General features: G+C 40.9%; 1 protein-coding gene across 3 annotated transcripts in view; it reads left to right on the top strand.

Moving 5' to 3' along the window:
• Positions 1-250: 250 nt before the first annotated feature.
• KDM3A (lysine demethylase 3A) overlaps positions 251-24,899 on the top strand; it is a 54,560-nt gene continuing 29,911 nt past the window's right edge. Inside the window, exons 1-10 of one of the 3 annotated variants that reach the window (XM_059942138.1) lie at positions 251-374; positions 914-1,128; positions 8,202-8,357; positions 9,581-9,691; positions 12,378-12,480; positions 13,182-13,306; positions 13,943-14,015; positions 14,120-14,208; positions 20,480-20,643; positions 22,211-22,725. In XM_059942138.1, the coding sequence (XP_059798121.1) occupies positions 943-1,128; positions 8,202-8,357; positions 9,581-9,691; positions 12,378-12,480; positions 13,182-13,306; positions 13,943-14,015; positions 14,120-14,208; positions 20,480-20,643; positions 22,211-22,725 (1,522 nt within the window). In that variant the 5' untranslated portion in view covers positions 251-374; positions 914-942. The remainder of the gene's footprint in view (positions 375-913; positions 1,129-8,201; positions 8,358-9,580; positions 9,692-12,377; positions 12,481-13,181; positions 13,307-13,942; positions 14,016-14,119; positions 14,209-20,479; positions 20,644-22,210; positions 22,726-24,899) is intronic. The other 2 variants (XM_059942135.1, XM_059942137.1) reach the window with 2 other exon arrangements.

Raw genomic sequence — 24,899 nt, 5'->3', positions numbered from 1 at the left:
CGCTTACGCTCGGTGTACTTTAACCTAATGGGGGTCGTCCGGGAGTCGGAAGGGGGAGGGGAAAGGGAGGAGGCAGCCGAGGAATTGTTTTTTTCTCTCGCCCCGCCCTCGCCGGGGCGGCCAATGGCGATGGGCTCCTTCCCCACGAGTCTCGCCCAGCTCCTTGGACTCAGCCAATGAGCGATGGAAGCGGCTCCGAGGGGGCGGGCCCGGGAGGCTGTGCGTGTCTTGTGAGAGCTCTTGAACCAAGTCAGAGAGCTAGAGTCGGCTGGGCGGCTGGAAACGGTGGCCGCCGCCGGTGACTCAGGGAGGCGGGAGGCGGGAGGCGGGGTAAGAGCGCCGCGGCCTCGGCTGAGGGGAGCGGAGGAAGAAAGGTGAAGGCGCCAAGCCCGCGGCCCCGCCGCCCCCGCGCCGCGGCGCAGGCTGGGGGTCTGCGGCCGAGTAGAAGGGTGTCGGGGCGGGGCGGCGGGGCAAGTGCGGAACGGCGGGCTCGTCCCTCCCGCGGGGCTGCCCGGGGCGGGGACCCGGCCGCCTGGGACGGGCCCTCTGCTTCGGGGCCTTTTCTTTTCCGGGGTGAGGGGCGAACACTTTGAAATCCACTTAAGCCACAAATAATTCTCCCCTCACTCTGTCTGCGTTTAGGTTTCAGGTTTTGAAAAAGCGAAACTTGGGAGAGCCAGGGTCACGCGACGCTTGGGCCAGTGTTTGCGGTGGGGGAGGGATCGGGGGGCGGGGAGGGCGCGGGTGGAGAGATCGGGTGCGGGGTCCTCCGTCTCACCCGCCGCCGCCGGGGGTCCCCTCCTCCGATCGGGATTAGGACCCTTTCCTCCGCCCTGGCCTCCCCCACCGACCTCTCTTCACGGCCCCCTCCCGCCGGCCGCCCCCGTTGCATTTTGTTTTTGTGTTTTTGCAGGGAGGAGCCCTTCCTGCAGCGTGGAAACCATGGTGCTCACGCTCGGAGAAAGTTGGCCAGTATTGGTAGGGAAGCGATTCCTCAGTCTGTCCGCAGCCGACGGCAGCGACGGCGGCCACGACAGCTGGGACTTGGAGCGCGTCGCCGAGTGGCCCTGGCTCTCCGGGACCATTCGAGCCGTCTCCCACACCGACGTTACTAAGAAGGATCTGAAGGTAAAACCGGCTCCCGGGCCTCGGCAGTCGGACGTTTCCTAGTTACCTTGGTAACGAGACAGCCAGCAACCCTCCCTCCCCTTTTCTGAAAAGGCGACCAGAAAGTTGGCATCTGATCTGAAGGTGCAGAAAAGTAGACCTTGAAAGTCTTTGAAATGGTGTGTAGAGCGAGGTGTGTTTGGCCTAGAGTTGCCCGTGTTTAATAATGGGCTTAGGGTTGCTCAGACATGATTAGTTATTGCACGCGCTGTGCCTCATTAGGGCTGTACGATGATTTCTCCGAAGGGGGAGTGTTGTTAATATTAAGTTGGGCAAGTGGGTGACGTTTGGAATCATTGAGAATTGAGCGCTAGTGCTCAGAAGTGCTTTCAGTCGGGTTTTTTGTTTGTTCCTTCTAATTTCTTCACCCAACTTCTTAAACTTTCAGACTTAGAAGTGTGAGTGTAGAGGAAGGAGCTTAATTCTCTTCAGTATATTAAGGTGGGTATTTGTCCGTATATGGTGGGTCAGGGCAGGAGTGGGTTCCTGGTTGTCTCTGATGAGTCTGTGAGTGGGTGTGGGATATGACCATATATGGAGGGCTGGGGTGGAGCTGCCCCTTATATGGTGTGTTGGAGGGATGGCTTAGAAATATTCCATTTGGGTGTTTGTGGGGAGGGAGAGAAATGGGAACAAGTGCGGCCAGTGATTTTTAATCAGAATGACACGCAGAACCTTTTTCAGTTAGATCTTTTCAAAAAGAGATGAATTCTGATCGTACTCCCTAATAGAAGTATTGGTGTGAAAGGATTGTGTGGAAACTACCAGTGAGGAAGCCATTGTACCAACAAAGACTCCTTTGTGCAAAAATAACTGAAAAAAGGTCCCCAACAAAGACTCCGAAGTGGTGATAACTTGAAGGAAGCTTGTCAGAACAGAAGAGTTTTCCATCCTGGGTAACGGATATGTTTCAGTATCTTCACTTGGTCATTATCTTTGCTTTTTCTTGAAAACTGCTCAAATAAGGGAAGCAAGTTTTCGCATTGGCAGTTGAATATATGTTGATTGCTGAAACACTGTTCAAGGAATTGGCATAACCTGTGTTCTGACCCAGAAAGTTTTGACCCTTGAGCCCACCTTCTTAATCATCGTGCTCCCTGATCAGAGGCTCTGCCACCAGAGGACTCCTGTCATACACTGTGAAATTTGGTTTCACTCCTAGCAAGGTGCGTTTTGATGTTTACAGAAAGAAGGTAATGTGGTACAGCCTATTTGCTTAGGCTAATAATCTTTCTCAATAAAATGGGCTTTGTGTAGTAGATTTCAGTCATAGTTGTGGCGCTTTATTTTACGTGCCAAGTAAAATTCTCTCTAGTGCATTTGTTTTTACCCGATTTGAGTGGAAATAAGATTAATCCTTACAGTCTTTAGTTCTTTGGCAGATGATGAGAGAGTAGGTGTTTCCTTACTCAGCAGTGATTGCGGACCTGTTGGGTTAGGAAGGGAATCTAGGAGGTCCTTTATGTGTGTTCTTTTTAATCTCCACATCTCCCCCACACCCAGCCTTTGAAGTGGTGGTGATATCTTCATTTTCAGAATAAAGAAATAGATTTAGGAAGGGAAATCTTGTCTAGACTTGCATAGTTGGCTATGTGTGTCTTCCACTGCACTAAGGTGCCTAACCTGGAGACGACGGGGATTTTAATTCAAGAACAATTTTGACTATAGTGGATTTTTTGCTTTACCTACAGACTTCACAACTCAGCCCTCATGTAAGAAATCTACTCAGTGTCTCTTTTCCAATCATGATTTATTGCTGCATTCCTTAATTGAGTAGCAGATAAAGTAATTGGTTTAAGTTTAAGGGCATGTTGTGTTAGCAAAAACACAGTTTTTGAAACATTGAAACCAATTGTGTTTGGCGGGATGCAGGCAGGAACTGAGTAACTAAGACAATGCCTAAGACCTGGGCTTTGGGATATTGAGTTTTTGGGGGTGGGTTGGGGGACTGCAATGAATATGAATGAATGAAATTCAAGTAGTGTGCAACTGTTTTAGTACTGATAGAAGTACAAGTCTGTCTAGACTGACTTGCTTCCTTAGTTGAGGTTGAAATTAATGAGACCAAGGCTTGTTAACTTTGTTTCACCTAGAGAAAGACTTTGTAACAAAGTCACTTACTCAGATACAATGTTTAGTAGTTGATTACAAAGAAGTTAGGTGAAGACATAATAGATACTTATCATGCAGTAAATACTTTCATTTAATCCTCACAAAAATCCTAGATAGTAAACCACATTTTTTAGTGTTAGAAATTGAGGCTTAAACAAGTTAAATAACTTGACCAAGTTTGTCTCCAGATCTTAAACACTAGGCTTTAATAAGAGTGAGGTTAGAGCAACTCTCTTTTGCTGGGTTCAGTATCCCCAGCACTGAGAACATTGCTTGGCATGTAGTTTTTGCTAAAATATTTGAACAAATGAAGGAATCATAAAATTGTTACTTGTATATAGAAAAGCGGTTTAGAAATTATTTTCCGATGGAGCATTGGCATTCTCTTTAACTGGGATAACAACAGATCTTAATTAGGTGTGATTATAAGTACTTCTTTAACCTTATTTTTATGCTACTCTGTTTGAGTGTGAGGCAGATTGCTTCCTAACTGGCTTTATTCCTTATGCATGCTGGGAATGCCTTCCTTACCCAACTTGTTTGTCTAGGTTTTTTCCTTGCTTTGAACCTACTTTTTCCTTGAGTCTTCTGCCCCTTCTTAGTTCTTTGGGATGTCCTTAGCAGATGAGTAGTATTTGCCAACTATATGTACCATTTCCTGCTGTTAAAGCCCTTTTTGGCAATTGGATGCCTTGACCAATCAATGCCTAGTTTATTCATCCTTGCATACAGTTGAAACTTGAATGTTGGTGGATTCTGTTGACAGTCAACCCATGTAAAATGAGAAACTCTTAGCACAGTGTAATAAAAACTGTTTACCCCTATAAATGAATGCTAGACTCTGGGATTTTAGATAAGAGTCTAGGTGTAAGAAGACATAAATAGAAGCATAATGAATTAATTCCTAATTTGTGAAGTAGTGAAATAAGTGGTATTCTGTACTGTAGTACTGGGCATAGAGTAGATATGTCATTAAAAACTTCGTGATTAAAAACCATGCCATTGTGTAAGTGCCTACTTTTAAACTTGGAAACACTTTAGTTGGCCATTCTGATAGTTTTCATAATCATATACTTAGGTAAGATTAGTGTATACTAAAAGTGGAGGTTTTGAGGTTGGCTTGATTAGATAATATTAATTCATATATCTTAAAGCAAAGAGATTTATCCATCTGGGAAGAACAGCTTGAAATAATTAACTTGAAATATCCAACATCTGGTCAAGAAATTTTATAGGCTAATAGGCACGTATTTACAAAATGCCCTATTTTTTAAATAGGAAATTTGGAAATTATAGGTAGTAAGTTGTAATTAATAGGCCTTTTTCTGGCCTTTGGAGTCAGACAGCACAGATAACATCTCCTTTGTGGAGCAAGGGATTGTGGAGGAAAGAACACAATTTAGAATGAGAACTAGTATCTGTCACTTTGCAGGAGCTTGGTCAAATCACATTAGTTCCCCCTGAATTTGAATTCTTACCGTTGTTTTTTTTAAATAGAAATTTCTGTAAAAGAGGCTTTTGGTGGGGGGGGGTGTCCTTATATATAGAACTTCAGACCTCAAGGCACAAATGAAAGATATGTGGTTATGATAAACAGGAAACTTTTAAAGAATGTTTAAGAAAGCTCACAACTTGTTGGTTTCATTATATTTTTTAAAAAGTCATCTTTTTAAATGTGAAGTTTTGACCAACACAACCTAATGCTTCAAAGTATTATTATTTATTTTTAAAGAACTAAACTTATTTATTTTATTTTACTTTTTTAAAACACTTTTATTATTTATTTATTTATTTATTTATGGCTGTGTTGGATCTTCGTTTCTGTGCGAGGGCTTTCTCTAGTTGTGGCAAGCGGGGGCCACTCTTCATCGCGGTGCGCGGGCCTCTCACTATCGCGGGCTCTCTTGTTGCAGAGCACAGGCTCCAGTCGTGCAGGCTCAGTAGTTGTGGCTCATGGGCCTAGTTGCTCCGCGGCATGTGGGATCTTCCCAGGCCAGGGCTTGAACCCGTGTCCCCTGCATTGGCAGGCAGATTCTTAACCACTGCGCCACCAGGGAAGCCCCAAACTTATTTATTTTTAAAGAACTAAACTTAATTTTCAGATTACTCAAAAATTGAGATATAGGGACTTCCCTGGTGGCACAGTGGTTAAGAATCCTCCTGCCAATGCAGGGGACACGGGTTCGAGCCCTGGTCCGGGAAGATCCCACATGCTGCAGAGCAACTGAGCCCGTGCGCCACAACTACTGAGCCTGCGCTCTAGAGCCTGTGAGCCACAAGTACTGAGCCCGTGTGCCACAACTCCTGAAGCCCGCGTGCCTAGAGCCCGTGCTCTGCAACAAGAGAAGCCACCACAGTGAGAAGCCCGCGCACTGCAACAAAGAGTAGCACCCGCTCGCTGCAACTAGAGAAAGCCTGTGCGCAGCAATGAAGACCCAATGCAGCCAAAAATAAATAATAAATAAATAAATTCATATTAAAAAAATTGAGATATAAAGAGGGACCTTGTCTAAAATTTGGTTTAGGGTTGATCATAAGCTTTATAGATAGCTTATAGATATGATAAGAACTGTGATATTGCATACATTTTGGGAAGCCACTTAAGATCTTAGATTACTTTTTTTCTCAGTAGATGTTAGATAATCATATTGAAGTCTTCCTCCTCCCATTCCTAACTGAAGAAGTGACACTCTGATAAATTAAGATTTGAATTACCACGGAGGTCTTAAAACTACCTAGTCTCCTTGCCAGATACTTAACATAAATTGCCTTTAAAATCTACCTAACAATTCAGTGAAGGGTGGGTGTTAGTACTTTCATTTTGAAGCTACCAGAACACAAGATTCAGAGAGCTTAGCTTCTTGACCTTGGTACAGTTAATTGGTTTCCTTTGTAATCCTACATATTTTATTTTATGCATGTAAAATCATTCTAAGAAAGCTTCAACATAGCTGGTATTTAAACCCAGATCTCTCTGGTTCTGATGTTGTAGATGTGCATTCCTCTTACACTACATTGATGGGAAAACTGTCATCCAAAGCTTAGTTGGGTTTGAGGTTGATGTGCTGTGGGGCAAAAAGACTAGGGGAGATGTCGGAGGACCTGGATTCTGTGGCTAGGCAAACAGAAAGGAAGATAGGCAGTCTCTGAAGCCCGATGTGAAGGACCACTGGTTGGTTATGGTGATGGATGGAATACACAGAACCAAGGTAGAGTACGCAGGGCCTTGTCACATAGTAGGTGCTTAACACATTTACACTTATTCTGTAATAACTGCAAGGTTAAAAGCCTGCCATACCAAGAAGATATGCAGCTTCTCAGGGGAAGTTGCCTGGGAAATTAGGGGTGCATATTTTGTGGTTGGGGGAGGATAGGATGGGTCTCAAATTATATTGATTTTAAAGATTGATAGTCTATAGCCATAAAACTGGAAAAGTTTGGGATTGAGGCTAGTGGTATATCAGTTGGGAACTTCCTGCCTTCCAAATGGATGAGAGAAACAAGGTAAGAGCCCAATTCAGAGAGAAATTTATTCATTCAACAAGTATTTGAGTACTGACTGATGAAATACATGGTAAGTAAAAGAAGACAGACTTTGACGGATTAGAGTTTTTAATATGTCAATCAGTTAACCATAAATAAATAATTCAAAATGTGGATTAGTGCTAGGAAGGAAGAGTACAGAGTTTTGAGTACAATTAGCAAGGGACTTCTCTTGGGAGAGAGGGGGGCTCTTTGGTAAGGGAAGGCTTCCTTGAGGAAAGGATTTTTGAATTGGGTTCTGATGAATAAATGGAAATTAAATAAACTTTTTTAAGTTAAAGGTTGAAAAGGGAGATACGATTGTCTATGAAATTATGAAGTATTGATAGATTTATTCACTAATTCTTTGAAACCAGAAATGAGACATCACTCTATTAAGAGGAGAGCTTTTAAATCAAATTAAAATAGTGATTTTTACACTGAATATTGAGGGAGTTTATTATATCTCAGTTAAAACATACGAAACATTTTAAAAGACTTAGAGTAAATTAAAGGGTAGCATATTCATAATGGGTTAAGGAAGCTAAGGTGTTTGGTACATTTATATGATTTTTAAGGTTTTGTGACTGATTCCTACTTACGGGTTACTGTCAGAGACCCACTTTTGGACTGAATTCTTTTTTTATGTTTTAAAATATCTGTACAAATTATAAGGGTTTTAACTTTAGGGCTAAAGGGTATTTTGCAGATCAGAAGCAGAAAACTTCATAGTTACTTGGAAAATAGTATTTCAAAGGTAGTTTAATTTTCATGTAAGAAGTTAGAGGTAGTTTTGGAAAATTCTGGGGTCCTGCGTCAATTACTTGTTTCTGTATGTAGCAAAGTTGTCTTGGATTTCAAACTCTGAGATAAATTTCCCAGTTTATTCAACTCAAAGCGTTGAAAGTGCCTTGTGCTGAGTCCTGCTGCTACCAGAGGGATTTGGAAGCCAGTGGTGGATTGTGTTGATGGGCGGTCATCTTAAACTCACTGACAATGTCAACATAGAATTACAATGCCCTGCGAGAAGTACTTTGGGTTTCAGATTTCTGTCTTTCAATTCTCAAAGCTCTGATGTCTAATTAACATATGTAAAAACCTTCTATGTGGGGGTTCTTTTTTGTTAAGGCTTCCCAGAGGTTACTTTGAGGGCAGAGACTGGTCTCCATATCCCTTGACTCTGCTTCCCAAAGTGGTTTGGGAGCCAAAGCTTGTTGGTTAGACTAACAGATCTGGTTAGTTTATTGTGGGTTTAGAAGGGAAGTAAGAGAGCAGGAGTCGGGGGCAGCATATTCAGATACAAGACTCGAGTAGAATGGTGAGGGTATAATTCAACTTAGGCATTTTTCATGTTTATTTTTGTTAATCAAGTCTGCTTTCCTTCAATTCTGTTTGTCTAGGTGTGTGTGGAGTTTGATGGGGAATCTTGGAGGAAGAGAAGATGGATAGACGTCTACAGCCTTCTAAGGAGAGCCTTTTTAGTGGAACATAACTTGGTTTTGGCTGAACGAAAGTCTCCTGAAGTTTCTGAGCGAATTGTTCAGTGGCCTGCGATAGTGAGTAAAACTCGGGCTTATTTGAACTCCTGAGAAGAGGGTATTTCACCCGTTATGAGTGAAACAGGGAAAATCTATACGTAATGCCTATATTTGGTCCTCTGGAAAATAATAGTACAGAGATATGACAGTGTAGAAGATTCAGAAAAACCCCCAGGACCTCCTGTCAGCCCTGCTAGGAGCCCTGCAACTCTGAGCCTTGACTTTCTTGGGCCTCAGTTTCTTCACTTGAAAAGTCGGGGGTGGAGGTCATGTGGGGAACGTCTAGGTCAGTGGTTAGAAACCAGCAGATATATACAGACATACAAATCTTTTTGGTTTGACCCTCACAGTGTTTTAAGAAAATCTAAATTAGTTGTCTACATTTAAAAAATGTAGAGAATGTCCTTAAAAATCTAGAGTTTCAGTTTTTCTTGGAAAAATGGCAAGATACAGCAACACTGGAGCCTCATAGCAATTCCTTATCGCAACAGTAGGCTGAAGCTGAAAAGTAGCTGTTGCCTGGCCCCTGTAAGGGTTTCCACTTTTGGTCTCATGATCTTTAAGGTTCCCTCTGGCTCATATTTCTTTGGCTTTAAAGATGCTAGCAGTCAGTATATGATTGTGCCATTTCCACACCTTAAGTCTGGTGCAGTTAAAGGAAAATAGTGATCAGGAGAGGACAGTTCAGGCTATTTGAGACATGAGCTGGGGCTTGAAGGAGGAAGGGGCAGATTGGATAGCTGAAAGGCTGAGAGGATGATTGAAAGACTGACCAGCTTGTGAAGGGCCTGCATGCCCGTATGAGCAAAGTTAAGATTTTGCCCATGGGTGAGAAGAGCTGCTGGAGATTTTTGAGTGATGTCGGGTTTTGTTTGAAGTTGTAGTTTGCTCTTTGTATTTTTTCCCCCATCTGTTAAGAATTTGCTAAAAACATGGCCCTGTCTCCCCACAGAAATGTACATAAAGCAATATTTTGCATAAATTTGGGGAAAGCCATACATCTGTGGACCCAGACCTATATGTTAATGACTCTCAAATGTGTATCTCATTTAGATTATTGATTCTGGATAAAAATTACGTGCTCCTGTTGTGGTTGCATAAATAGTTATTATTGAGATACTGGTAGTAAATAAACAACTGAATGGCTTTATGTCTTTCCACGTGTATGGAAAATTGCCAGTCCCCATTTTCAGAATTATGCTGACACAGTTATGATGCCAAAACATTTTCTTTTGTTTCAGATGTACAGATCTCTGCTGGACAAAGCTGGTTTGGGATCCATAACGTCTATTCGCTTTTTAGGAGATCAACAAAGAGTATTTCTTTCTAAAGACCTTTTAAAGCCTATACAGGTAAAACACGGAAACAATATTAAACCCTAAAAATAGAAATACAGACTCCTTTGATATGAGAACTAACATATTGATGTTGGTTGCTCTAATTCAGATATCTAACAGAGAAAAGGACCCATCTTATGAGCAGCTAAGTTGTCAGACATCATTGCTCAGTGTTAGCCGTTGGGTTGGTACTGTTTATTTGGGGTTGGAAGGACAAACGTACTACAGTTGATGATGTGTGTGTATAGAAACACCTAGGTGATATGAAGATAATTTCTAAGACTATCATTCATATATATACATATATCTGTATACATATATGTCAGTCCTGATTATTTAAGGATTCTGTATTTGGGAACTTGCTTACTTGCTAAAATATATTTGTAACCCCCCAATCAGTACTCTGGTGCTTTCATGGTCATTCACAGACGTGTGCAGAGTGGTGAAAATTTTCAGTTGTCTGACACATGTTCCCAGCTTAGGTTGAATAAGGTGACATTCTGCCTTTTTATTTCCTCTATTCTACTGTAAACAAGTGTCCTTTTCAAGGTCTATTTAGTACTGCATTTTTGTGCTTTTTTGTTGGTGATTTCACTGTTTAAAATGGCCCCCAAGGGTAGTGCTGAAGTGCTCTCTAGTGTTCCTAAGTGCAAGGAGGCTGTGATGTGTCTTAGGGAGAAAATACATGTGTTAGATAAGCTTCATTCAGCCGTGAGGTATAGTGGCCATGGGTTCGAGGTTAGTATTGCAGCAATATATACTAAATAGTGGGTTTTTCAACCGAAACACATAAAACAAGGTTATGTATTGATTGGTTGACGACAATGTTGTGACCAGAGGCTTGAAGGAACCTAACCCCATCTTTCCGCTAGGAATGGTTCAGTATTCACTAATTCAGTGTTTGTGGTGACTTAACGTAACTACCACAAACAATGTGAATTGTGTGTGTGTGTGTGTGTGTGTGTGTGTGTGTGTGTTCATATTCTTTCCAGTTAGCTTGCAGAACTCCCACTTTTTGTTCACAACATTTAGGCTCTTGGGTCTTGCTCGTGTGTGATTTTTTCCTTTATTATAAAAATGTTGGGAGGGAGGGGAAGAACACACAGATTACCGCCACAGATCACTACCTTGGGAATAATGTTGGTCTTATAATAACATTGGTTTTTTTATATGTCATTTGTGAAGCTTAGTAATCCCCTTTACCCACTTCTGTTTTGTGACCTGACTTGTTTCTATGGCCTGTAGAACAATTAAACCAGTTTATTTGCTAAAAGACAGTTTAGGACCAAGGGTCATTGCCATTGCTGGGCCTTGGCATTAACTGTTCTCTACTCAAGTCTTACTTTTACTTCCATGTCCTCGAAGTGAGTGAAAACAAGATTCACACTCTGAACCCTATATTATAATGTTTAAGTAAATGGAACAGAGGAAGATGCTTTTACTTAATTGCAGACACAAGTTATCTTCATATGTCAGATAGGCATCTTGATATTTTTCCTACATTAAAAGGCAGAATGACTGCTCTTAAGGACCAAGGAACATACAGCAGGGGCTGTGGATGTCTGCTTCACTGAGCAGTAGAGTAGTTTTTACTTCTTAGCATTGTTTTCGGGACAGTTCTGTTTTATATCTTTCATGTGTTTAACCTTTTCAGTTTTGTTTCTTGAGGTTGAAAAAGGTCAGTAAGTTTTATTTATTTAAGAGCCCTTTGTGGCTCGCCCGATTAACATGATATTTTACCTTGTAGTAGGAATTGAACACATTTAAAGTTTTTGAAATTGCAGTAGCATGGAAAAAAAAACACATGGCCCATTTTGGTTATTAATGTTGAGCTCTTATGAAACCCCTAGTTTAAGTCTAATGTTATTTGGCTTAAGAAATTTTTCCAGCATGGCCTCTCTAAAAGACTGTTCTTTCCAATGGGAGAAATGGATGAACTGTTTTTGGCCACTGTGTACCCATTTCACATGCAGAAAAGCATGAAGGCCTGATATTGGAAGGGCTTCTGTGCTATACAGTTTGGGTTTGGCAGGTTCCTCCTATTGACAGTCTGTATACATTTATCATAACTGAGTGTACACACAAAGCCAGAGCACTGTGGAATAGTGCCAAAAATAGAGCTGCCAAGAATTGAATGTTTCAAAACTGGCTTGCTGAAGGCTTAACGCTATTCATTCAGATTTCGTCCTTCCTCACCCCCACGGCCCCCTTCGTAAACAAGAATGTGTTTGGAATTCTAGTTAGGGTAAATGAATCTGTGTGAAATGATGTTTGTTAAAAACAGCAATTTCAATGAATTGCCACTGTGGATCTAAGTGATTTCTATGTATGTGTCTTTTGCCCCTTGCATTTGGAGCTGTGATTTCCCTAATCCATAGAGTTTGGGATACAGAGTATTTTTGACATCAACTGACTGGCTAGGTTGTTTGCTTATTATATTTAAAATTTGAGCCACTCTTAGTATCTGTCTTCCTCTTAGCTTGGGGTGACTTCACTTCTGTCTGCCTTATATTTGTGATGGTTTGATGGTTTCCTACTATTTGACCAGTCTAATTCATTGGAGTTGCAATGGTTTGCTGCCATCAAATGGCTAATTGACACTACTTTAATCCCTGTGATTAAACTGATTGAAATATCCACTGGAATTTAAACAACTCTTCTTACTTGTTACCTTAAAGTGTAATGATTTTCCATTTTTCAGGATGTAAACAATCTTCGACTTTCACTTATCGATAATCAGAATGTCAGTAAAGAATTTCAAGCTTTGATTGTGAAACATTTGGATGAAAGCCATCTTTTACAAGGTAAGAAGCTATGTTTTAGCCCTTCTCACTCATTTGCTCATTAAAAATTCTTATTTGTTAGAAATTCTTTTGCTGCTTTTCCCATGCAACTAGATGAGTGGAGGACTTTATTTATTCTGTAATGTATTCTAAAGTCTCTGAAATTTGGAAAGCTCAGGGATCATGTGAAGACTATAAAAGTGAAGTAGATATTAAACAAGCTCAGCTATATTTTGACATGGAATTTGATATGTTTGGAATTTCAGTCTTATAAAATTAATAAAACGTTAATTTGGTAATCTTGATCTTGCCATTTACTGTTATTGATTTTCTTGGTCAGTTTCACAATTGTAAGTATTTTATCAGACTTAGCAGTTTTGCTGAGGTTCCTGAATTTGTATCCTCTAAAACTCTGCATAGGAGAATGAGTTACGTCTCAATGTGTTATCTGATACTACGTGGTCTGCTACAAATGCTAGAATAAATATATTGCAAGTCTAAGATAAATCAATAGAAAAGTGAAGGTTAAAAATAGGCAGTTTAAATCTTCTTCTAGCTTTGCTGAAATGTCTGTCTTCTTGCATTTATAGCAGTATCTTTTAATGTTTACTTTTTGTCTACTGCATTTTTAAAGACTTGGGAAAAGATTATCCTGGATAATGGTGCTGTTGGGAGATAATGCATATTGCTCTAAGGATTTTTTTTAATTTTTATTTTTTAAGGTGACAAAAACTTAGTTGGTTCAGAAGTAAAAATTTATAGCTTGGACCCATCTACTCAGTGGTTTTCTGCAACCATTGTAAATGGAAACCCAACATCAAAAACTCTTCAAGTCAACTGTGAGGAGGTAAGGATGATGATAACTGTGTGTAAGATAACTTGACAGGGAAAGATAATTATAAAAAGGAATTATAGTATCTTATAGGAGCTAAACACCTTTATTATTTTGTATTAAAATATCAGAGTAGAAAAAAATCACAATTATTTTAAAAAGAAATTATATGTAAGAAGCCCCTATTGTTTGTTTTTTTAAATAAATTTTAATTAATTAATTAATTTATGGCTGCATTGGGTCTTCACTGCTGCGCACGGGCTTTTTCTAGTTGCGGTGAGCAGGGTCTACTCTTCGTTGTGGTGTGCAGGCTTCTCATTATGGTGGCTTCTCTTGTTGCGGAGCACAGGCTCTAGGTGCGCAGGCTTCAGTAGTTTGTGGCACACGTGCTCATTAGTTGTGGATTGTGGGTTCTAGAGCACAGGCTCAGTAGTTGTGGTGCACGGGCTTAGTTGCTCCGTAGCATGTGGGATCTTCCCGGACCAGGGCTCGAACCCGTGTCCCCTGCATTGGCAGGCGGATTCTTAACCACTGTGCCACCAGGGAAGTCCCAGAAGCCCCTACTGTTATGTTGATAGAGCTAATTTCTGGTGTGTTCCTAAGCATTTTTAAAATTTCCCAGTATCTTTGTTTTATTTATTTGTTTTTAAGATTCCAGCACTGAAAATTGTCGATCCATCACTGATTCATGTTGAAGTTGTACATGATAACTTTGTGACATGTGGTAAGATACATTGTTTGATTAAAATCTTTGTTCTCCTTTCCCCTTTATCCTTCTCATATTAAGAGAAACAGGGATGCCAACTTACCTGTTTTTAAATATTTTAGGTAACTCTACAAGAATTGGGGCTGTGAAACGCAAATCTTCTGAGAATAATGGAAGCCTGGTTTCCAAACAAGCAAAATCTTGCTCTGAGGTAACCTTGCTTTATTTTTGTCACTTGTGTAAACCTTTCTTTAATTCTCACAGTGCATGGCCAGTTTGTTTAGTGGTAATAAAGCTGTCTTCTCTGCTCTTCTGTGCTGTTGTGTCTGCTCTTTGCTAGTCCCAGATCTTGGCCGTAATTTCTATACTCAAGCAGATGGAGATAATATAAGTTTCTGGTTCACTATTTTTGTCAAGAAAAAGTTTTTAGTTTCGATGTTTCCTGAAAATTGTCAATCGATTTGACAGTTTCACCATATGGAGGTATTTTTGAAGATAAATTGAGTTGTGTGTGTCAAATCAGAAGAATGCCTTGCATGAGAAGAGGGGAGGAACCTTAGAATTCTGAGTAGATTTGGTGTTGGAATAGGACTCCCACCTCAATAATTGAGAGGTTTGATTGGTCATTTATGATTGGGTGAACAAACGTACTCACTTTTTGAAGGAAGTGGTTGGTTTGCCATTACTAATTTCTGCCTAGAAAACTACAGGCTTCTGTGAATGGCACTGTTGAGTTCAAGTACTGGATTTAATTCTATCCTGAAATAGGATTTGGATCAAGAAACTTAAGGCTGTCAGCTTTTCCCTCTCCTCCCTGTTGTAGAGAAGCTGGCCTTCTTTAGCTCTTCAAGTCCTCATGCTTTCTCCAACCTTAGGACTCACTGTTCTCCTTTCTCTTCTAATCCTATCTTCACTCTAATTAACTCCCATTTATCTTTCTAATGTGATGTTGCTTCCTCCAGGAAGCCATGCCTAACACCTCTACAATCATTTTAACCTATATCCCAGACTAGGTCAAATTCCCTAATTTATTATGCTTTGTAATTACTCGTACATGTCTTCAGGACATCACAGTGTACACAATGGGGCAATTTTATTCAGAATTCCCAAAAGATTAACCTAGACAGACTCGCCTAATGAGGGAATGGGGGACTGGGGTAGACTTCTCAAGGGAGGGTATAAATGACAGGGTCAAATTTTGAAATCTGGAGGGAAAAAAAGAAACTTAAGGCTTTTTCTTTTTTAAGTGAGTTGAATCCTTAGGTCCTATTACAGTACAGATTACTTTTCTCACAACTTAGGTATCCAAATGCACTTGTGGTACATGGAAAGTTTACCGTGTTATAATTGTCAAAAACGCCTTTATGATGCTCTGCTCCAGGCTGGAGTTTAGAATTTTATTTTATTTTATTTATTTATTTTAAAAAATATTTATTTATTTGGCTGCACCAGGTCTTAGTTACAGAATGTGGGATCTTTAGTTGTGGCTTGCGGGATCTAGTTCCCCGACCAGGGCTCAAACCTGGGCCCCCTGCATTGAGAGCGCGGAGTCTTAACCACTGGGCCACCAGGAAAGTCCCTGGAGTTTAGAATTTTAAAATTGATCAAGTGGATATTAAGATTGTTGGCAGCATTGTAGAGGGAACTTTGGAGCCTGGGTGGGGGCAGGGCAAGGAGAGACGGCGTGAGAATGGGTCAGGGTCAGTGAACGCATCTACGGCTCTGGATCAGGGCAGGCTGGACTGCATCAACAGGAACCGAAGCAAGCACGTGCTACACAAATACTAAGCTATCTGGGCGGCTAAGGTGACTGGCTTTCCTGAGTCTTAAGCCTGTGCACAGGCCACAGGAACTTTGATACTAGATGAGAAACTTTGTAAACCAGGATATCTAATACCTCTGTCTTCCTTCCAAATGTGTAGGCTTGACCTCAGGTGGTTCAGGAAAGAATGAAGAGGTAATTATGGAAATTAGCATTACCACTTTTTCATTTTGCCTTAAAGTTTACGAAGGGGAAGTAATGTAGTAAGGACTGTAAATTGAGGATGTCAGGCAAGTGATTATTGCCTCTTAGAGGCAGACTCACAGGGGATACTGTCAAGTAATCCGTGGTATTAGAAGCTGAAAGAGAAACAGAGCAGAACGGTAACCTGTCAGGTTTTGTACTGGATAAATTGTTAACAGTCTTGCGTAGAGGTAATAAAGGGCAGTTTGGAGAAGTTGATTGCATGTTGCCTGTCATGGAGAAGGCATCACTGTAAACGTTTGGTAAGATGAAAAGGAGAGCCACTTGATGTTATGTTGAGGTGGGGACCAGACCCGAGGAAATGGCATCCTGATGGATCATGGAGAAATCGACCTGGGGTACAAGCAGGACTGGGGTCAGTGGGGACCTCCTGTTGGTGGAGGTGCCAGTTCTTCAAAGTGTCAAGTTTATCAGTGATGTGATAGGCAATTGAGCAAGTAAATTTATAAGCTTGAAGGAGGTGCTTGTAAAATATGGTAACATATACGTATGTAAGTGATCCTCTCTTCCTGACTCACGCTCTTGAAGGGCAGGGAGCTTGTGTCTTTGCTCTCTGTCAGCATACTGTCCAGCTCAGTAGGTTTGTGTGCTACTGATTACTGGACACAGTAGAAGCTGTTTTTCAAAAAAGCCTGAACTTTGGTTGGGAGGTAAGTTCCTCAACCTATTTGAGCCTTAACTTCAGCATCTAAAATGTGGAAATAAATTTGATGTTTAAAAAATGTCTGTTCCAGCTCTTAAGAACTATCCTAGTCATCTTCAAATTCTAAAGGAATTTGGAGATGGTAAATTTTTACCTGGGTATTGACATTTTAGAAATTATTATTATTTTTTTAATTATAAAAGTTATTCTCCTTTTACATTGCACTTGTTTTCAAAATAAAGATTCTTACATTTAAAAAAAAGTTATTCTCATTTAAAAATATTTAGGAAACCCAGAAAAGCATAGTAAAGAAAAGAAACATCACTCATAATCATACTTTTCAGAGACTCTCACTATTCGCATTTTGGAATACCTGTCTTCCTCCTGTTTTTTTTCTTTTTCTTTTTCCTGTATATTCGTGGAGGCTTTTTTTTTTTTTTTGTAAACTAAAAGCCATACTCTTGTGTAGCTTCCTTGATTCCTTTACAGTATATTGTGAATATTTTTCCATATCCTGGGTGATCCTTGTAATCAGGCAAGTTTTTGGAAACACTGGCCTAGCCTAGATTTCAGGGGAGATGGAGAGGTAAAGGAAGAAGTGGGGAAAGAAAGAGAGTTCATTTACATGTGTGAGTGAAAGGTGAGTACAGTAACACACTTGGTGCACGTCTCACTGTGTCTGCACTTTCCAGATGTGTTGGACTGGCAAAGAGTTTGGTGGTCTTTGGATGACAGGAGTTTAGGTTGAGGTTGACAACACTCTTGATTGCTGGGATGAATACTTTTGGATAAGGTAAACCTGTTTGCCAGTAACATCTGGCTCCTTGAAGGTCTTCTCTGCCTAGCAGACTATTCCTCAGAGTTAGGACGTTGCCTGGTTAATTGAGAGAGTCTGCTGAGGAGTGTGAGCCAGCAGTGTCCTTTCTGGAATATCATTATACGCTCAATTATATTATCTCCGTCTGCTGGCAGGGAGGAACTATTGCCATGACTGGTATAGAAGACCTTCAGGGAAAACTCTTCAGGTAAGAAGAAACTTTGACCCTTGTCAAGTCAGAGGCCAATGCAGTGGTGTGCACGTGGAGATGGGTTTTGGAATCGGAGCCCTATCCCTGTTGAGCTAAACCTCAGTAAAGTTGTAGAGTGATATACTTCATTTTCTTAAAGGAAAAGCATCCAGGTTATGATAATTCTAACACATGGTGACTGCACCGAGAAACTTTTCAGGATATTTTTCTGCTTTGAGACAGCTAATCTATGTGCCAGGCGCTGTGGTAAAGCACAGCCCTGTACAGTATGCTTCATTACTCTCCTTTTTTCTCATTACTGTCATTCATTACTCCTCATTATGATTGAGGAAACAAGCTTAGAGAGGTTAAATAATGTGCGAGGAAGTGTCAGAGACTGGATTCCAACCAGGGTCTAACACCAAAACCCAATGCTCTTAGCCACTGTGCTGTCGTTGCCACTCCGCTACAAAACCTTTCCTCGGTGTGGTGAGGCACCATTGTAAAATCAGCAGAGTCCTCCCCCCTTCCCTCTATTCCTCCATCCTGCTTTCCAACAAATATTTATTGAACAGTTAATACGTGCTAGACGTTGGTGAGCATTACTGCCTGGTTCTTGAGGTATCTCACAAGACTTAGTTGTAGCTCTTTGAAATATTAAGTGCTAAGAGCGTTTATTCATTCATGCATTCCACCAGCCTTTTTTATTGAGCATCTCCTATGTGCCTGGCTTTAAAAGGTATAACAGTGGATACAAGAGCAGGGTCTCGTCCATAGGGGTTTACGTTTCATTGTGAGGAGACGGACAGTAAAAAAAAAAGTAACTTAAGGTATTTTCACAGTGTGGTAGTACAATGAAAGATAGAAACATGGCAGTATAATAAAGCGTAAGGCAGTGGCTTGTGGGACACTGCTTTGGAAAGAGTGATCAGAGATACTGAGGTGACAGTTGAGCAGATTTGAGGGTGAAGGATGGAACCAGCCAACCACGTGAAAACTGCCCAGACAGGGGGGATAGCAAGTGCAAAGGGGCAGGCAAGAAAGAGCTTAGAACATTTGAAGACTAGAAAGGAAGCTGCTGGTATAGTTGGAGCACCGTAAACAAATGGAGTGAGATGAGGGGCAGGGGTTGGCAGAGACCAGACCATGTAGAATTCTTGTAGGCAGTGGAGTGCCACCATCTGATTGATTTATGTTTTATAAAGATTGCTCTGTGGTAGAATAAATTTCAGATAGGAGGCAAAAGGTTTAGGCAAAAATGGAAGGGAGTCAGGCCAGTTAGTATACACATAGTAGTCTAGGGGAAAGATGGTGGTAATGGTGGCCCGGAAAGAAATTTATAGATTCCAGAAACATTTTGGAAATAGAGACAGGATTTCCTGGTTCATTGATCAGATATGGGAAATGACTTGGAGGATTTTTTGGCTCGAGCAGTTCAGTGGATGTTGTACAGAATAAAAATATCTGATTTCCTCATTTTAAGGATTAGGAAGCTGAGGCCCAGAGAGGTAAAGTTGGCTAGCCCAAGGATGTCCTTAGAATAGCCAAAGCCTCCCCCCAAAAATCCTTCTGGGGAACACTAAGCTGCTAATATTTAACCAACTGAGCTAACGTAGTGTAATATATGATCAGATGATTTAGCATTGATAGGTTAAAATAGTTGGAAGCTATGCCGAAACTGTAATAGTGATTAAGTACATTCTTATTTTTCAGATATTTGTATTTAGCATATACTAGACAGTATTTTCAAGGCTGTCAGAGTAAATGTCTGCGAAAAAGATTCATGAGTAGACTACATAGTCTGTATTCAGAATTGTGAGGTTTTAAAAATTTACTCAGGGAAGTTCTGCATCAAATTTTAGAAGTTAGTAACTAGAAGACGAAACTTTGAAGATTTTGCAAGTTTAGATTTGGTAAGGTGAATGTAAAGGTCATTGTGGTGTGAGAGAGACGCGATTGAAAAGGACAATGTGACTTTAAATTTAAGCACATAATGAAGAGGCTGGTGAAGATGGTCAGTGGGTTTCACCTGGTTAAGCCATAGACTGTTTAGTTGTCTGGAGTTGAGTTTAATCTCTTCCTTCTCTTTCCATGGTGGGAAAGTATAAACTGGATAGTATAAACTGGGAAGAAGTTGATCCGTTATTAACATTTTTGTAAAGTTAAAAGTACACGAAAGTGGAAGGGGACAAGTGTCCTAACTTTGTCCCACAGGCCTGTCATGACTTGATATTTTTTGCAGCTTGGGATGACCTTTGTGACTTGATGAGCCACATACCAGCAGGAACCATGTCCTCAACCTTTATTGCATTGTAAAGGCTTAAGTTGGTACCCAGTAGGCACCACTGCCTGCAAGAGTCCTATGTGGTCTGGTCTCCTGCCAGTCTACGCAGTAAGTGCGTGGTGGGCACTTAGTAATGTTGAACTGAATGCATGTGAAGCTGCCACCATTTGAAGACTGTTGATTAAAAGCTCACTTCTGTGCATTGCATTAGTAAAGTAATTGCCCCATGGCTGCATTTTCCTGGCATAATGATTCAGAGGTCTGTAAAAGATCAGCTTGTGATCTTTTACAGGAAGACGCAAGTTTTGTGAAAAGCTGGAGTGACTTATTTAATAGCTCTCAGGTATAAGTCCTTAATTTGTGATTTACTACTTGTTCTACTGTCCTGTTCTTTTTATTTGGTGATGTTGGTGTGCTTGTTTACTACTAAACCAAGCAAATAAACTTGAATCTTGCTGGCATTTCGTGATGCCTCAACTAGGGGCTTTCCTTTTAATGCCTGTTTGGTTTGGTGTCTTTTAGGCCTCTCCCAGTGTGTGTCCTGTACAGTCTGTTCCCACAACAGTTTTTAAGGAGATACTGCTCGGCTGCACTGCAGCAACCCCGCCAAGCACGGACCCGAGGCGTGAGAGCACTCCGCAGGCCGCCAACTCTCCACCCAACCTTGCAGCAAAAGTTCCTCAAGGGTGAGTAGCTACGAGTTAAAGGTGTTGAGTCATAATGCAAAGAACGGTCATTTTCGCCATGGTTCTTCCTGTCTGAGCTGACATTGCTCAGGTGGCAGGACTGACCCTACATTCAGCGTTTCTAGAGAGACTATTCGTGCGGCTACAGTTTGATGTAATTACCTGCCATCCAGCGTATCTCAGGTTGTCCAGGGAGGTTAGACTTTCCAAGTTGGTCAGGTGCCTTCAGAGGTGGTAAGTGTAGTAGGCATACAGAACAACATTTAAAAGGTTACAGAAAAGAAGGGGGTGTGAGGCAAGAGGAGCTTTCTTGACTTGATACAGGGAGAATGGTCAATGGAAATACTACAGACAGCTGGAGAATAGATGTCCACTTTCAAGGAAAAGGGAGCAGATGGGCTGTATGTGGAAGACTGAGGTCAGTGGGGGGTGTGGAGAAGAGGGAGACAGGGTTCCAGTGAGTGGTTCTCATCAGGCCAGACCTCAAGTATAGGTGAGAAATGTGGCAGTAGAGAAAATACTGAGTCATGAGGCATAGTTACTAAGTTACAGGTGAGGATAATAAGAAATGTAAAATTTAATCAGAGATTTAAAGTGGCTACAAGGTAAATGGAGAGAAGAGTTTTAAGGGAAGGATCTCTTTTAGGAGGAGTGGTGGCCTGTGCAGGCAGTTGATAAGAACCTAACATAGGGGTCAGAGACTGGTGTAGAAAGGTAGGCTTGGAAGACCACTGCAATAAGGTGAGAGAGTGGATGAGCACATCGGTTCACTGGGAGGACAGCGGGCTGCTTGGGAGAGAGCTTGAAGGAGGGACACATAGTCACACACAGTCAGAGAGAGGGCGGAGTGGTCTTCAGAGCAGAAAGAGGGAGCAGTAAGAAGTTCGGTGGTACCCAAGCAAAGATGTCTAGTATAGGTACTCAAGTGAGAACAACTTCTCCAGGATGAGATCCTTTGTTAGAGGAAGGAAAACAAGTGTAACTGGAAAAAAGGACTTTGCATTTTGCTGGGGGAAAGAACTTCAGGATGAATTTCAGAGAAAGAAAATTTCTTGCAGGATAGCCCCTATTGGGGGTGGAGGGAGTACCAGATTGGTCTGTGAACAAGTACGTAATCAGCTGGCTCTTCCCTTTGCTTTGGGTCTTGATCACTGACCAAACAAAAGTGAAATAGTCCAGTGCTAAGGCTGGTAACACGTTCATAGTCAGATAGGGTTTTGCGCTGCTGGTGATTTTGGTTCCATGTGATACTCAGTTTGTTTTGAGGGAAAGCTGAGGTTCATTTTGCTATGAGAAGTAGAACTAACTTGAAGTAGTTAAAGATTTATGAGAACATGCAAATAGGATTTAGGGTTATCTTTTTCTTAGTGTTTAATATATTTTTGCAGAGCCATTGACTGATTACTTTTAACTCCAGCCCACAGAAACCTGTCATAAATTCTCTCATATAAGCGGTTTTCTTTTCTCTTTCATACTGGTTACTTTAGGGAACCAAGCAATTATTTTTGGAAGGTAGGCAAGAGATAAAAGAGTCCTAGATGCTAGTTTTCATATTACTCTTTTTCAGAAGTCATAAACAGATTTTACCAGAACTTTCTTCCTGTCTAAATACAAAGCCTGAAATAGTGAGAACACCAGATGTTGTCTGCAAAGTAGGGTTGCTCTCTTCAAAGTCCTCTCAGATTGGAACTGGAGACTTGAAAACCCTGAGTGAACCAAAGGGAAAGTATACCCAGCTGAAGACAAACACTGACCAGGAAAGCAGCTTGGAATCTTTTCCTCCATCATCGACTGACCTTCCTAAGGAGTGCTTACCTACAAAGGCTTCTTCCAGGGCAGAATTGGAAATTGCCAGTACTCCTGAACTGCAGAAGCATCTCGAACATGGACCTTCCACATCTGATGTCCTTTCAAATAAGCCAGAAGAGAAAGCAGATGTCAATAGTAATAGTCCTAATTGTTGTGTAGAAAAAAAGGTAGAACCTTCAACTTTAGGTTGCCAGTCACAGAATTTAAAGGAGTCTTCAGCAAAAGGAGATACTGAAAGCTGTTGTACAAGAAGCAACAATAAAATCCAGAATGGTGAGTGTTTCTGCATATCTTTATTGGTAGAAGGTAAGAAATGGTTGTCAGTACGTACATATCTTCTTCTTACCTTTTGAGAAGATAATAGGAAAATGACTGTAGAAAAAGTTCGTACAATCAAAAAAGTCCAACGAAGAAAGTAAAATCCCTAAATCTTCTCAGAAATGATTACTTTTAACATTTGGGTGGACTTAGTTCCATGTATATAGAAACACAGATAAACTATTACACATATGGGTTCATACCAACAGTTTTACCCAGTGCATTAGTGTAGGTGCCTGTCAACATTTTAAAGTCTGCAAGGATTCCATTATATGCATTTACCGTATGACTTAGGTGGTTCCCAATTTTTGGTTGTAAGAAAATAATTTTGAAATAAAATCTAAAGTGATCTGATGATTGCTTTATCTTCAGCCTATTACTTATCTTTCTGTGACAGCCAGGTTGGAGTGAAGGAAGTGATTGAAATTTTATGCTCACACAGGTAGTCCAGATTTGAAATTTTTTTAAAAAGGGAAGTGCATCACCACCTCTAGAAAAGGGATTTTTAGTTAAAGAATTTAAGGACAGTGCTGAAACACCAGGCAGAGTCTCTTTGCTTAAGGGGAGGTCCGGCTGCACCCACAATTTAGAACTAAGCACTCTTCTTATAGAGAAAATGGCACATGTATTTCACACTGCTTATGTTAAGTTTGAGGATGAGTATCAGTGGTGGTAGTTATCAGATGCTCTCTTACTAGAATTAATAGAAGTAAATGGCTTCAGTATGTCAAAAGGTTCAGGCCTATTACAGTTTAAAAATAGATTTGATAATTGTCAGCTGTGTGGGAAAATTAACTTGAAAAAAAACCTTAATAAAAACGCTATTCATTTGGGTAAGTAACAACTGAATAATCCACACTCTAGCTTTTCCTACAGGCCTCTGAAACTAGAGGTGGGTTTGACTTGGGGGTCTTTTTGAAGTAGAGTTGGAGGAATTGGAAAACAACTTTCCTTGCTGAGTAATACTTCTAACCCAGCTTGTTCATTCTTGAGGCTTAAGTTGATATAGCTGGTAATTTGCACAAAATTAATTGCATAAGGTTCTACTGTTCCTCAGGAGTTATGTAACTCCCCGAAGAAAGTGAATATTCATAACCACGTCCCTGTTCTATTTCTTTATTCTTTTTGAGTCATCAGCCCTCACATTCAGCTAGTTTTTAAGGCAAATTATTTTAATATGTGAAAAAACTAAGTTCTGGACCAGTAAGCACATTATAGGTATAGAAGTGAGTTTCGGAGTCCAGCTTTGTCTTTCTTAATATGTTGTGCAGCTGTGCTCCAACTAAAATGATTTCAAGAGAAATGAAAAGCCTAGTCCGCACCCTGGTGCATGCTGTCTACTGGGACTTTTGGCTGAGGAGTAAGACAGTGTGATCAGAAGCCTGCCAGCACCTCTGTGCTGTTTCCACCAGTATTGCTGTGGGTATGAAGAGACTCGACTGGAAACTGCTCCTCTGCCGTGTGTCCTTGCTTGCTTAGGGGTTAGAAAACAAAAACAAGCTGGAGTTGAACAGCTGCCCTTTTTCTGTTTAGTAGATGTGTGGCTCCTCAGAAGTTGGTGTTGCTTTTTTCCCGTGGCTCTGCTCTGAATTGAGTCATTGATTGGGGATCAGCTGTTCCTCTCCTCCCTGAAGAGCTAGATTTAGATAGTTCAACTGGCTTATTTCTAGGTATTTCCTCTTTTAAGCCCAGGCAGAACAGATAAGATAATCTTTGGACTCGGTCTGGGAAAACCTGGTCCAACTCAATGGATGATGTGTTTCCAATATCTGAGTGATTAAAATTCCATCATGAACTACTGATTTCTTTATTTTCCCTCCTTTCTTGCTTTACCTTCTCTTTCACTAACTGAATAAGAAGGTTTAAGGGGTCAAGGCCTGATGGCATCCATTTAGCATTTTGCAGCGTGCTCTAGTCGTGCTTTAAAAGAGAGGTAAGATTAGAACACCTCTAAGGTAATTATTAAAGATGCTTATTTTATTTAAAGGCTTCTTTGGTTTGAGATCTTTCTTCTAGTTTCTTTCAAGACTACTTACCACCGTCTCCCACCCGTCTCTTGAGTGGTTCCCCAGAAGTTGTGTTTTTGTTTTTTGTTTGCCTAAGAATCCACTTTCCTCTTCTTAGCTCCC

The sequence above is a fragment of the Balaenoptera ricei genome, chromosome 13 (genome assembly GCF_028023285.1).
Source record: "Balaenoptera ricei isolate mBalRic1 chromosome 13, mBalRic1.hap2, whole genome shotgun sequence".
NCBI classification, from domain to species: domain Eukaryota; kingdom Metazoa; phylum Chordata; class Mammalia; order Artiodactyla; family Balaenopteridae; genus Balaenoptera; species Balaenoptera ricei.
This window is presented reverse-complemented; position numbering and strand designations above follow the sequence as displayed.